The sequence below is a fragment of the Oncorhynchus mykiss genome, chromosome 18 (genome assembly GCF_013265735.2).
Source record: "Oncorhynchus mykiss isolate Arlee chromosome 18, USDA_OmykA_1.1, whole genome shotgun sequence".
In the NCBI taxonomy this organism is placed as follows: Eukaryota; Metazoa; Chordata; class Actinopteri; order Salmoniformes; family Salmonidae; genus Oncorhynchus; species Oncorhynchus mykiss.
Genome location: NC_048582.1, coordinates 56,726,534 through 56,741,700, shown reverse-complemented (window position 1 = coordinate 56,741,700; position 15,167 = coordinate 56,726,534). Strand labels below are relative to the sequence as shown.

The 15,167-nt window shown below is 42.5% G+C and overlaps 1 protein-coding gene across 2 annotated transcripts; it reads left to right on the top strand.

Annotated features, from left to right (window-relative positions):
* The first annotated feature begins 4,319 nt into the window (after positions 1–4,319).
* LOC110496560 (cytochrome c iso-1/iso-2) lies at positions 4,320–13,360 on the top strand. Of its 2 annotated transcripts, none has more exons than XM_021572528.2 (3): positions 4,320–4,447; positions 9,127–9,342; positions 13,196–13,360. In XM_021572528.2, the coding sequence occupies exons 2-3, from the start codon at positions 9,174–9,176 to the stop codon at positions 13,339–13,341; spliced, it is 315 nt and encodes a 104-aa protein (XP_021428203.1). In that variant the 5' UTR covers positions 4,320–4,447; positions 9,127–9,173; the 3' UTR covers positions 13,342–13,360. The 2 variants fall into 2 exon arrangements, with proteins under 2 accessions (XP_021428203.1, XP_021428204.1); XM_021572529.2 differs by having other exon boundaries at positions 4,322–4,447; positions 9,156–9,342.
* The last annotated feature ends 1,807 nt before the right edge of the window (positions 13,361–15,167 follow it).

Below are 15,167 nucleotides of genomic sequence, written 5' to 3'. Positions count from 1 at the left end.
CGAAGTTGGATTTACTCTTTTGAACTTTAAATGACTTCTGACACCACAGAAGAGCGTGCTGTTTCCACAACGTGGCTTGTGGCTTTCCCTCATATTTATCTCATAGCCTATGTAATGTATGAATATTGTTAAGTTGGTGCCATATTGTTACTTAATCATGTAAAGCACAGATTAAAATGACTATACCGATTATACCGTTGATTTGGATGCCATTTGTTTGAATCGTTTCAGCACCACGGACAGGTCCTGAATGTGGTCTACCAAATGTCAACTTCTCAAAGTTCCACTTCTTGAAACAGCAATGTAGCCTATCAAACAGCAATACATCATACATGTAGTATATCGATATACACTACACTGTGTATATACAAAAGTATATGGACACGCCTTCAAATGAGTGGATTTGGCTATTTCAAGTAGGTGTATAAAATCGAGCACACATCCATGCAATCTCCATAGACAAACACTGGCAGTAGAATGGTTTTACTGAAGAGCTCAGTGACTTTTAACGTGGCACCATTGTAGGATGCCACCATTCCAACAACTCAAATGTTCATAATTCTGCCCTGCTAGAGCTGCCCCGCTCAACTGTAAGTGCTGTTATTGTGAAGTGGAAACGTCTAGGAGCAACAGCAACTGTGCCATGAAGTGGTAGGCCACACAAGCTCACAGAACAGGACAGGTGAGTGCTGAAGCGCGAAGAGCATAAAAATCGTCTGTCCTCTGTTGCAACACTCACTACCGAGTTTCAAACTGTCTCTGGAAGCAATGTCAGCACTATAACTGTTTGTCAGCCACACACAAGCCTAAGATCACCATGCCAAGTGTCGGCTGGAGTGGTGTAAAGCTTGATGCTATTTGACTCTGGAGCAGTAGAAACACCTTCTCCGGTGTGATGAATCACACTTCACCATCTGGCAGTCCGACGGACGAATCTGGGTTTGGCGGATGCCAGGAGAATGCTAAGTGCCGCAATACATAGTGGCAACTGTAAAGTTTGGTGGAGGAGGAATAATGGTCTGGGGCTGTTTTTCATGGTTCGGTCTTAGTTCCAGTGAAGGGAAATCATAACGCTGCAGCATACAATGTCATTCTAGACTATTCCATCCTTCCAACTTTGTGGCAACAGTTTGGGGAAGGCCATTTTCTCTTTCAGCAATGCCCTCATGCACAAAGACAGGTCCATACAGAAATGGTTTGTCGAGATCGGTGTGGAAGAACTTGACTGGCCTGCGCAGAACACTGACCTCAACCCTATCAAACATCTTTGGGATTAATTGGAACGGTGACTGTGAGCCAGGCCTAAACGCCCAACATCAATGCCCGACCTCACTAATAATCTTGTGGCTGAATGAAAGCCTGCAGCAATGTTCCAGCATCTAGTGCAAAGTCTTCCCAAAAGAGGGGAGGCTGTTATAGCAGAAAAGGGGGGACCAACTCCATATTAATGCACATTATTTAGGAATTAGATTTTCGACAAGCAGGTGTCCACATACTTTTGGTCATGTAGTGTAGCTAATATGATGACCTAATACATTACACCAAGGCCTATCTTTACCATCTGATGAACTCATAATGGAGCCGTGGTGTGAATGGTGTCATACATTATATTCACCATGATCAACATCGTGAAGTGATGTAGACAATACAATTTAAAAAGATTTTGGGAAAAATGAAAGTGAACACAGGCCGGGGTCATTGTTGGCCGGGCTACAGGGAGTTTGGCAAGGCAAAGAGAGCGACAGAGGGGGTCTCAAGTGATTCACTGAACTGTCCTTTTGAGACGGCGACCTCTCGTGAGAGCTCCCTCCCAAAATAAGTACTGGCATCTATTTCAATCCGAGCCAAGCACAGTACTTAGCTAATGATAGATAGGTCAGTGTAATAGCTAGACCATGTGAGTGCGGGGTCATATCACTTCCCACTGGGCACAGATGTCAGTTCAACGTCAAGTTTTGATTTGTTAACTAACGTGAATTCAACATGAAATCAAAAAAACACTTTGCCATGCCTTTGGATTTAGGCTAAAAGTTAGGTGAAAAAAGGACAAAATTCCCTTACATTTATGATTTTCTGCAAAGGCAATCAGTTTTTCACATTGATTCAATGTCATCACATAGATTATTTTTTTAATGATGTGGAAACACTGTTGATTCAACCAGTTTTTGCTCAACCTGTTACTGTAAAGGGTGTATTGCAGCAGAGTCTCCAGAGGAGTAAACATTGTAGCTAGCAAGGTCTCTGGAGTTCACATTCAGAAGTATTGCCTCACATGAAGAGTGCACTTTGTAGGCTTCCTCCACACAGGCTGGGAAGTCCCCGGCAGAGCGAAGTGACACACCCCCGTTTCCTGGTCCCAGAATACACTGAGACACCCGCAAGGGACACTTCCACTATGGCTACAGAGGAAACATCCTACCTGAGTACTTATAAAATACAACAAACCTAGAATCAATCAATAACAACCTATAGTCAGTCAATATTGATATATTACATGTACTCAAATACATTTTTTTTAAAGGGACTGTACTAAATCTGTAAAGCTAAAGCATTACAGATTCCGAGATAGAAATGTGAAGGTGATTTCTGATTTAGCCAATGTTTAATGTGAGTACAGTCTCCGCTAACACTTCAATCACACCGTCATTGCATTTTGGTACACCAGAATAAATGAAACGCTGCATTTGCCTTGCAGCATTGCTTTGAACAGGCAGTTGCAATGCGTTCAGGGGGAGGCATATGTTGGATTGATCAAACATATGGGTCAAACTGTATTGGTAGATGGCTTGACAGAAGCGGTAGCAGAAGGTGGATATTTAACTTTTGTTGCCTTTTAGCTATTTTACACAGCATTGTATGTCATATAACTAGATAGCTATCTACGTTTTTAAGAGAGCGCTTTCAATTGGCATCTCTCCCATCGGGTAACTTCTACCGAAGGTAACTCCTCTCCCTGTTCGGGCGGTGCTCGGCTGTTCTGGCGGTGCTCGGTAGAATTAAGCTTGTAGGTATTTGCGTTCGGTATTCTATGCTGCTTATTGTTTTCGCATTTACGTACGTGTATGTAGTGTCGGAACTGTGGTTGTTCCTCCGTGTATTGACACAAGTTTCCGTTCCTTCGAGAGCGTAGTTTGGATATTCATCTGGGCCAATCTTGTATTGGTGGACTATGTATACATATATCTATATTAAACACGCTTCTCAGAAATCCCTGCTCTCCTGCGCCTGACTCCTACACCTCTCACCGAGACGCACCTTATCACATAACTGAAAAACGGCTCTCAATATTTCATGAAATAACTCAAAAAGTGTAAACGGTAGCAATTTATTTCAATTTATAGTTTATTTGCCTAAAAATGATCTTCCTCCACATACCAATGTTTTTCCAAACGTTGCTTTTTTTGTGTCAGCAATTAGACATTGTTCTTAGAGGGGGCTATTTACCCCATAGTACCCTATGTGATGACATCATGTGCATACCTTCAAAATGTTTTGGCAAATCATAATTATTTAGAAAAAAAACGTTTCCATTATCCTTTGTCGCAATAATGAAATACACCCCTGTAGAAGGTACAAAATGTATCCTATATATGCCGTTTCCATTACAGGTCGCAAAGATTTTTTGTTTGTTGTTGCTACATTGGTTCTGGGATGAAGGAGTGATCCAGGGGAGCTTCCCTGGAGGGGAACAAGGAGGGGTACAGGCAGTGGGGGTTGGGGCAAAAGAGCCGTGGGGGTTGAGGGTTGTTCGGGTCCCAATCGGTTCTGTTGGAGATTCAGGACTCGTTCTACAGGACCGACGCCGTGACAGCCATGTCACTGGCAGGCGACAGTCATTATACTTCCATAACTAAGGCTAATGTATAGTACACACACATACATGCACACACACCCACACAAACGTGTGCGTACACACACACATATACACACACACATTCCAAACATCTAGCTGTGAGGTTTCCTTCTAAATGAAGAGAGATATCGTACAAAGTACAAGAAACAAAGACTCGTTAATTTGTTTTACTGTCAACAAAATATTAATTTGGTTGCAAACATTAATAGCTACCAATTTCTAGTCCCTTTTCTGCCTGCTATATCTTAGTTTTCCAATGTTTCACACAAGTCTATTATATAGGAAATGAGTGTGACTCGCATAGCTGGCATCGCTTCCAATATATTGCTCAATCGACACGCTTATAAAATATATTTTTTTCAGCATGGTGATTCATGGATTATTCAACAGGGATCGTCGTGTGGATTATTCAACAGGGATCGTCGTGAAATTTGAGAAAGTTGTGTTTGGCAGCTCTACTTTCCAATACTAATGCGTTTTCTTGGGGCGTAGCCACGAGACGGTACAGAATATGCACTGTGTCAAGTTTCTGACACACTTTTTAAAGGTGGGGTAATTTACCTGAGAATCAGACACACTTTCATCTTCCAACAGGTGAGCTTCTTTTTGTTGCCTTTACCTCTTCATGAAAACATTTAGACAACTATTATCTATTCATTCGTTTTTTGGAGTTTGTGCTATTCAAAACGTACCAACAACTATCAATTGTAGGTGTTTCCTATTCTCTCTGTTTTTGTAGCCTTCAGTCGAAACCGAAACAACATTTTGTGAATATCTATATAGTTCTCTGGATACAACATTTTTTCCGGATTAAATGTACTTGGTATTTTCCTACCCGAGGTCGGCGTTAACTCAACTTGGTCTCAGAGCATTTCACATTATTCTGTAACTAAATAAGAGATACTCCATTTAGTGTGATATGTTATGTTTTGTATGGTCACCATGGATACAAGTCAGTATCCATTGTCCATTTATGTCGGAGGATGTTGGGGGTGATGCTGCTCCTTCAGATAAGTTTCTGTTTACTAGGGCATAAGCATCTGCCTCTGATTCCAAGGGTTTCTAGTTCGAATCCAGCGATAAAAAGTTGTTTTTGAGATTTATGTTTTAAGCCTTTCCAAAACTTTAACCCTTACCTTAACCATTTGGAGTTAATGCCTAACCTTAATATTTCTGCATTAATGCCTGAACTTAACCCTAACGTTAATAATTAAACTTAAACTTAATCTTAAAGACTTTGAAATTTGACATTTGCAACAACTTCGACATTTAAGAAACATTGATGAACATCTAATTAGCGTTAGGGGTTAAGGTTAGGGTTAAGGTTAGGAGTTGGGTTGAAGAGTTAGGGTTAGGGGAAGGGTTAGCTAACATGCTAAGCAATTGCAAAGTAGATAAAAGTAGTAAGTAGTTATAAAGTTGCTAATAAGCTAAAATTGTCTATGTTGAGATTCGAACACACATGCTAAACATTTGCATTATACGCTGACCTATCCACCCGACTAACCACCCTCCTTTCACACTCCACTATGTTTAACAGCAGAGAAAACCCCCTAAATTATATTTTTTCAACTTGAAATTTGATTACTTTTCCTAGAGTGACCACAACATTAGAAAAAGTGAAACATTACCTTTGTTCATATTTCCATGAAAGCTGTACAACACCAGGGTACAAAGATTGTCTTATGGTCATTTTTGATCTGGCAGTTCTAAAATAATTTACACACCGCAAAAACCACACGCACGCACACGCACGCACGCACGCACGCACACACACACACACACACACACAGACACACACACACACACACACACACACACACACACACACACACACACACACACACACACACACACACACACACACACACACACACATTTAGATTATGTGTGCTACTGATTGAACTCAGCCAGCAGATCCTGAAGAGGAAGATCACCATGGTTGGCACAGTTAGAAAGAACAAGCCTGATCTCCCCCTGCACTCCTTGCAACAAGGGGGAGAGAGGACTTCTCATCAAAGTTTGCCTTCACCCCCCCCACCACTCTAGTTTCTTACCTCCCAAAGAGAAACAAGAATGTGGTCCTCCTGAGCACACGGCACAAAGTGATCGTGAGGACAGGTAGCAAGCCATCATCCTGGACTACAACCACAACGAAGGCGGCGTGGACAACCTGGACAAGATGCGTGTGCGTGCGCGTGCGCGTGAGTCTGTGTGTGTGTGTGTGTGTGTGTGCGTGCGTGCGTGTTGTGCAGACCTCACTACCCTCTGGAGAGCCTTACGGTTGTGGGCGGAGCAGTTGCCGTACCAGGCGGTGATACAGCCCATCAGGATGCTCTCGAAGTTTGTGAGTGCTTTTGGTGACAAGCTGAATTTCTTCAGCCTCCTGAGGTTGAAGAGGCGCTGCTGCGCCTTATTCACAACGCTGTCAGTGTGGGTGGACCAATTCAGTTTGTCCGTGATGTGTACGCCGAGGAACTTAAAACTTACTACCCTCTCCACTACTGTCCCGTCGATGTGGATAGGGGGGTGCTCCCTCTGCTGTTTCCTAAAGTCCACAATCATCTCCTTTGTTTTGTTGACGTTGAGTGTGAGGTTATTTTCCTGACACCACACTCCGAGGGCCCTCACCTCCTCCCTGTAGGCCGTCTCATCGTTGTTGGTAATCAAGCCTACCACTGTAGTGTCGTCCACAAACTTGATGATTGAGTTGGAGGGGTGCACGGCCACGCAGTCGTGGGTGAACAGGGAGTACAGGAGAGGGCTCAGAACGCACCCTTGTGGGGTCCCAGTGTTGAGGATCAGTGGGGTGGAGATGTTGTTACCTACACTCACCACCTGGGGGTGGCCCGTCAGGAAGTCCAGTACCCAGTTGCATAGGGCGGGGTCGAGACCCAGGGTCTTGAGCTTGATGACGAGTTTGGAGGGTACTATGGTGTTAAATGCTGAGCTGTAGTCGATGAACAGCATTCTCACATAGGTATTCCTCTTGTCCAGATGGGTTAGGGCATTGTGCAGTGTGGTTGCGATTGCGTCGTCTGTGGACCTATTGGGGCGGTAAGCAAATTGGAGTGGGTCTAGGGTGTCAGGTAGGGTGGAGGTGATATGGTCCTTGACTAGTCTCTCAAAGCACTTCATGATGACGGAAGTGAGTGCTACGGGGCGGTAGTCGTTTAGCTCAGTTACCTTAGCTTTCTTGGGAACAGGAACAATGGTGGCCCTCTTGAAGCATGTGGGAACAGCAGACTGGGATAAGGATTGATTGAATATGTCCGTAAACACACCAGCCAGCTGGTCTGTGCATGCTCTGAGGACGCGGCTGGGGATGCCGTCTGGGCCTGCAGCCTTGCGAGGGTTAACATGTTTAAATGTTTTACTCACGTCGGCTGCAGTGTAGGAGAGTCCGCATGTTTTGGTAGCGGGCCGTGTCAGTGGAACTGTATTGTCCTCAAAGCGTGCAAAAAAGTTATTTAGTCTGTCTGGGAGCAAGACATCCAGGTATAAACACGCAGGTATAAACACCATTGGACCACACAGCCGTCATACCGCTCAGGAAGGAGACACGTTCTTTCTCGTAGAGATGAACATACTTTGGTGTGAAAAGTGCAAATCAATCCCAGAACAACAGCAAAGGTCCTTGTGAAGATGGTGGAGGAAACAGGTACAAAAGTATCTATATCCACATTATCGACAGAACTTGAAAGGCTGCTCAGCAAGGAAGAAGTCACTGCTCAAAAACTGCCATAAAAATGCCAGACTACGGTTTGCAACTGCACATGAGGAAAAATATCGTACTTTTTGGAGAAATGTCCTCTGGTCTGATGAAACAAAAATAGAACTGTTTGGCCATAATGACCATCGTTATGTTTGGAGGAAAAAGGGGGAGGCTTGCAAGCCGAAGAACACCATCTCAGCTGTGAATCACGGGGGTGGCAGCATCATGTTGTGGGGGTGCTTTGCTGCAGGAGGGACTGGTGCACTTCACAAAATTGATGGCATCGTGATATGTGGACATATGTGGACATATTGAAGCAACACCTCAAGAGAAAATGGCTTAAGGACAACAAAGTCAAGGTATTGGAGTGGCCATCACAAAGCCCTGACCTCAATCCTATAGAACATTTGTGGGCAGAACTGAAAAAGCGTGTGCGAGCAAGGATGCCTACAAACCTGATTCAGTTACACCAGCTCTGTCAGGAGGAATGGGGCAAAATTCACCCAGTTTATTGTGGGAAGCTTGTGGAAGGCTACCCGAAATGTTTGACCCAAGTTAATGCTACCAAATACAAATTGAGTGTATGTAGGTAGACCTCTGACCCACTGGGAATGTGATGAAAGAAATAAAAGCTTAAATAAATAATTCTCTATTCTGACATTTCACATTCTTAAAATAAAGTGGTGATCGTAACTGACCCAAGACAGGGAATTTTTACTAGGATTATCTATCAGGAATTGTGAATTCTGAGTTTTAAATGTATTTGGCTAAAGTGTATGTAAACTTCCATCTTCAACTGTAAGAATATATCACTATGTTGCCGTTATTGTTTCCCTTCATTAAAATGCATTCAAAACAACTGTCTGCACATTTCTGATACTTTCTTAGGCTATTCAAGTGCTAACTTGCAAAACAATGTATGTTTACACCAATGCAGTACCTTTAGCAATAATAATAATAAACCCCTGCTTTAGTAAAGAAATCAATTATTACAGGTGTGTTGTAATAAAAACAAGTGTTCACTTATTAAATGCAGTCTTTCTGCACTGTGAAGAGGGAAAACCCAGACATTCATGAAGTTTGTGATGAATGACAGGTTGTTTCTTCATGCAACATACATTTGGGGTTTAAAATTTAATTAAGCTGCTGTATTTTAGGGGTTTATAGAAGGCGGGTAATTTTTTACCCTTAGGACAAGGGGAGTATACAGAATGTTAAGACTACACAAGAGTTAAGTAACCTTGTGTCTTATGTAACCATACCAAACATAACATATCATACTAATTTGAGTCATTTGGATTTACAGTTACTATAATACGTCTAGTCTATTAGACCAGGCTGGTTAATAACTGGGTTCTCCACTGTGCAAGGGGCGAAAATGTTCCACACACAAAATATAGTGACATCATTGGGAGAAATAGGACATGTCGAGGACACATATCCTGACATGCATACCATAGGTTATATATTGGTGTCACGAGGCTACATGTAACTACACAGTAACAACACTAAATGTAGCTTGTTTCCATAATTGCTACTCAACCTTTGTTTTATTTAGGCAGACAGCATAGTTCTCTTTCTGTCCAGGACAGAGAGCAAGTTGCAATGGGGGACACAGAGAAAGGGAAGAAGGCTTTTGTCCAGAAGTGTTCCCAGTGCCACACGGTGGATGAGGGGGGACGACACAAGGTGGGACCTAACCTCTGGGGCCTGTTTGGCCGGAAGACAGGACAGTCACCTGGATACTCATACACACAGGCCAACATCAACAAGGGTAAGGGTCACTCTGTGTCTGTGTGTGTGTGTGTGTGTGTGTGTGTGTGTGTGTGTGTGTGTGTGTGTGTGTGTGTGTGTGTGTGTGTGTGTGTGTGTGTGTGTGTGTGTGTGTGTGTGTGTGTGTGTGTGTGTGTGTGTGTGTGTGTGTGTGTGTCTGTGTGTGTGTGTGCGTGCGTGCGTGCGTGCGTGCGTGATTACATGTGTGTGTCAGTGTCAATTTTCATAATTAGCACATCTGTATGGATGACACTTTCTCTCTATCATAAGATTTTTGTATATTTTTTTAACCTTTATTTAACTAGGCAAGTCAGTTAAGAACAAATTCTTATTTTCAATGACGGCCTAGGAACAGTGGGTTAACTGCCTGTTCATGGGCAGAACGACAGATTTGTACCTTGTCAGCTCGGGGATTCGAACTTGCAACCTTTCGGTTACTAGTCCAATGCAAGATAATCATAAGAGGAATGGTTTGACAATATCTCATGTAGTGGATACCAATGAAGTATTCAGAAATGTACAGTAGCAGTGTGTGATTGTCATTAGTGGAGCACTGGTACATTTCCACCATGTCTTACAGTCTGACAGTCAGATACAGCTACATGTCTGGACAGGCAGGATAGACTCAGATGGAGCTAAATGTCTGGACAGGCAGAATAGACTGTCAGATGGAGCTACATGTCTGGACAGGCAGGATAGACTGTCAGATGGAGCTACATGTCTGGACAGGCAGGATAGACTGTCCGATGGAGTTACATGTCTGGACAGGCAGGATAGACTGTCAGATGCAGCTAAATGTCTGGACAGGCAGGATAGACTGTCAGATGGAGCTACATGTCTGGACAGGCAGGATAGACTGTCAAATGGAGCTACATGTCTGGACAGGCAGGATAGACTGTCAGATGGAGTTACATGTCTGGACAGGCAGGATAGACTGTCAAATACAACTCTTTCTTGAACTGCATTGTTGGTTAAGGGCTTGTAAGTAAGCACTTCACGGTAAGGTATACTACACCTGTTGTATTCGGTGCATGTGACAACTAAAGTTTGATTTGATTTGATACCTGAACAGTAAAATATAACAGTAATCCTTAGTGTGGAGACTGAAACCTGAACAGTAAAATAGGACAGAAAGCCTTACTGTGGAGACTGAAACCTGAACAGTAAAATAGGACAGTAAGCCTTACTGTGGGGACTGAAACCTGAACAGTAAAATAGGGCTGAAAGCCTTACTGTGGGGACTGAAACCTGAACAGTAAAATAGGACAGAAAGCCTTACTGTGGGGACTGAAACCTGAACAGTAAAATAGGGCAGAAAGCCTTACTGTGGGGACTGAAACCTGAACAGTAAAATAGGGCAGAAAGCCTTACTGTGGAGACTGAAACCTGAACAGTAAAATAGGGCAGAAAGCCTTACTGTGGAGACTGAAACCTGAACAGTAAAATAGGGCTGAAAGCCTTACTGTGGGGACTGAAACCTGAACAGTAAAATAAGGCTGAAAGCCTTAGTGTGGGGACTGAAACCTGAACAGTAAAATAGGACAGAAAGCCTTACTGTGGGGACTGAAACCTGAACAGTAAAATAGGGCAGAAAGCCTTACTGTGGAGACTGAAACCTGAACAGTAAAATAGGGCAGAAAGCCTTACTGTGGGGACTGAAACCTGAACAGTAAAATAGGGCAGAAAGCCTTACTGTGGGGACTGAAACCTGAACAGTAAAATAGGGCAGAAAGCCTTACTGTGGAGACTGAAACCTGAACAGTAAAATAGGGCAGAAAGCCTTACTGTGGAGACTGAAACCTGAACAGTAAAATAGGGCTGAAAGCCTTACTGTGGGGACTGAAACCTGAACAGTAAAATAGGGCTGAAAGCCTTACTGTGGGGACTGAAACCTGAACAGTAAAATAGGGCTGAAAACCTTACTGTGGGGACTGAAACCTGAACAGTAAAATAGGGCAGAAAACCTTTACTGTGGGGACTGAAACCTGAACAGTAAAATAGGACAGAAAGCCTTACTGTGGGGACTGAAACCTGAACAGTAAAATAGGGCAGAAAGCCTTACTGTGGGGACTGACACACTGACTCATTAATATGTATATACTGTATTCTAGTCAAGGCCACTCCGACATTGCTCATCCTAATATTTATATATTTCTTAATTCAATGATTTTACTTTGAGATGTGTGTATTGTTGTGAATTGTTAGATACTACTGATTTGATTTGATTTGACTGAGAATGACACAAATATTAATTTCCACAAAGTCTGCTGCCTCAGTGTCTTCAGATATTTTTGTTAGATGTTACTATGGAATACTGAAATATAATTACAAGCATGTCATAAGTGTCAAAGGCTTTTATTGACAATTACATGAAGTTGATGCAAAGAGTCAATATTTGCAGTGTTGGCCCTTCTTTTTCAAGACCTCTACAATCCGCCCTGGCATGCTGTCAATTAACTTCTGGGCCACATCCTGACTGATGGCAGCCCATTCTTGCATAATTAATGCTTGGAGTTTGTCAGAATTTGTGGGTTTTTGTTTGTCTTGAGGATTGACCACACGTTCTCAATGGGATTAAGGTCTGGGGAGTTTCCTGGCCATGGACCCAAAATATCGATGTTTTCTTCCCCGAGCCACTTAGTTATTACTTTTGCCTTATGGCAAGGTGCTCCATCATGCTGGAAAAGGCATTGTTCATCACCAAACTGTTCCTGGATGGTTGGGAGAAGTTACTCTCGGAGGATGTGTTGGTACCATTCTTTATTCATGGCTGTGTTCTTAGGCAAAATTGTGAGTGAGCCCACACCCTTGGCTGAGAAGCAACCCCACACATGAATAGTCTCAGGATGCTCTACTGTTGGCATGACACAGGACTGATGGTAGCGCTCACCTTGTCTTCTCCGGACAAGCTTTTTTCCAGATGCCCCAAACAATCAGAAAGGGGATTCATCAGAGGAAATGACTTTACCCCAGTCCTCAGCAGTCCAATCCCTGTACCTTCTGCAAATGTCAGTCTGTCCCTGATGTTTTTCCTGGAGAGAAGTGGCTTCTTTGCTGCCCTTCCTGACACCAGGCCATCCTCTAAAAGTCTTCACCTCACTGTGCATGCAGATGCACTCACACCTGCCTGCTGCCATTCCTGAGCAAACTCTGTACTGGTGGTGCCCCGATCCTGCAGCTGAATCAACTTTAGGAGACGGTCCTGGCGCTTGCTGGACTTTCTTGGGCACCCTGAAGTCTTCTTCACAACAATTGAACCGCTCTCCTTGAAGTTCTTCATGATCCGATAAATGGATGATTTAGGTGCAATCTTACTGGCAGCAATATCCTTGCCTGTGAAGCTCTTTTTGTGCAAAGCAATGATGACGGCACGTGTTTCCTTGCAGGTAACCATGGATGAAGGAGGAAAACAATGATTCCAAGCACCACCCTCCTTTTGAAGCTTCCAGTCTGTCATTTGAACTCAATCAGCATGACAGAGTGATCTCCACACTTGTCCTCGTCAACACTCACACCTGTGTTAACGAGAGAATCACTGACATGTTGTCAGCTGGTCCATTGGTGGCAGGGCTGAAATGCAGTGGAAATGTTTTTTGGGGGATTCAGTTCATTTTCATCGCAAAGAGGGACTTTGCAATTAATTGCAATTCGTCTGATCACTCTTCATAACATTCTGGAGTATATGCAAATTGCCATCATACAAACTGAGGCAGCAGACTTTGTGAAAATTCTTATTTGTGTCATTCTCAAAACTTTTGGCCATGACTGTACATATAAGTACACATCTTCATTACAAACCATGTTTCTCACTGTCTCTCATTCTCTCTCTCTCTCTCTCTGTTCCTCTGTTGTAGGTGTAGTCTGGGAGGAGAAGACACTAATGGTCTATCTAGAGAACCCTAAGAAGTACATCCCAGGTACCAAGATGATCTTTGCTGGTATCAAGAAGAAGAAAGAGAGAGAGGACCTGATAGCCTATTTAAAGGATGCCACTTCGTAGACAGACACCGTATCATACTGTACACACACAGTAGGGGGGGGGGGGGGGGGGGGGGGGAAGTTATGCACGCTCAAGTTTTCTGTTTTTTTGTCATATTTTGTTTGTTTCACAATAAAACATATTTTGCATGTTCAAAGTGGTAGGCATGTTGTGTAAATCAAATGATTACAAGCCCCCATTTTAGTTCCAGGTTGTAAGGCAACAAAATCGGAAAAATGCCAAGGGGGTGATTACTTTCGCAAGCCACGCAAGTCTTTGCTGAGCATTCCTGCTCACGTTTCTTAATGTAATTGTTTTATTTCTTTCTATTTAAAATTAGTCCTGAGCTGTACATTTGTGATATTATCATATTATGCTTGCTGCTTTGCTCTGAAATGTTTACTACTCTCTCAAATGGGTTTCATCCATAATGGCCGTCAATTTTTACCTTGTTTTTAAAAATCTATTCTTGTCAGATTATGCAATGTCTTCTTTCAATTCTAAATTTTCTTGCAAGGAACGAAAATACGCTTGTTTAAAATACGATTATTGTGTACCATGGTTATAGACATCAACAGGATAGGCCCAATAGGCACTACTGTCCATTAGGAATGCATTGGCAACTTCAATGCCAACTCTGGAATATGAACCGCAAGAACTAGAAATGACCAGCAGAGAGCAGCATTTCATCACAAGAGAGAGCAGACAAGACCTAGATGCAAAAACATGAACCAGTATGCTGGTATGCCTCTTAGAGGTCAACTGTAAGAAGTGATAGCATATCTGCAACAAACTAAAAAGACATTCATGTGATTATCAGTCTCATTTTTTAATCAGGAACTATTACAGTTGGAGTCATCTTTACAATGCCTTTGTCAAGCATTCCCTTTCTCAGTGTAAAGAACGCTTTGTTTGAATTAAATTAGTGCAGTGGTGGAAAAAGTACCCAATTGTCATACTTGAGTAAAAGTAAAGATACATTAATAGAAAATGACTCAAGTAGGAGTAAAAGTCATCCAGTAAAATACTACTTGAGTAAAAGTCTACAAGTATTCAATATACTTATTTATCAAAAGTAGATGTAATTGAGATAAACTTTTGTTATTGACCAAATACTCATTTCCACCATAATTTGCAAATAAATTCATTAAAAATCCTACAATGTGATTTTTGGGATTTTTTTTCTCATTTTGTCTGTCATAGTTGAAGTGTACCTATGATGAAAATTACAGGCCTCTCTCATCTTTTTAAGTGGGAGAACTTGCACAATTGGTGGCTGACTAAATACTTTTTTGCCCCACTGTATATCTGATTTGTATGGACCAACATCACATGCACACCAGCACTCAATGTGCACAAGGAGCAGCTCGAGCAACGACAGCATCAACACCTCATCCCAAAACATTTTGATGAATATAAAATGTTATGTTGTGATGAAAATGATCTGCCTCAGCGACAATTATTTGAATAATTCAATGGATGTTTTGTGCACAAAGGTGATGACATACAGTGTCTTATTAGGAATTTTCAAGTCTGACTTCTCTATGTGGCCGTCTACGGGAATTGTCTTTCTGGGCTGGGCATCAGTACCGAAGCAAAACTGTAGAAGCAGTAGAAACTGTACTTCTAAACCGGAACCCTTGGAAAAAACCCTTGACGAACACCAAAACCAGCAAAAACATCACAAAATGTCATCGTAATATATTCAGCAACTGTTCCGAACTGTTTTGGATGGGATGCATGCAGACGCCTTTACACCTATCCAATCTTGTCAGACCCACACAACTAACTAGGGGATAGGGGGCGACTGAATGTAGTATTGGGGCATGCCACTCAAGTTTCAATCA

Bases quoted from the DNA above. Each gene is read 5' to 3' on its own strand.
- LOC110496560 (XM_021572528.2), top strand. From the start codon at position 9,174: ATGGGGGACACAGAGAAAGGGAAGAAGGCTTTTGTCCAGAAGTGTTCC. The intron at 9,343-13,195 runs GTAAGGGTCACT...CCTCTGTTGTAG, and splicing joins ACAGGCCAACATCAACAAGG to GTGTAGTCTGGGAGGAGAAG.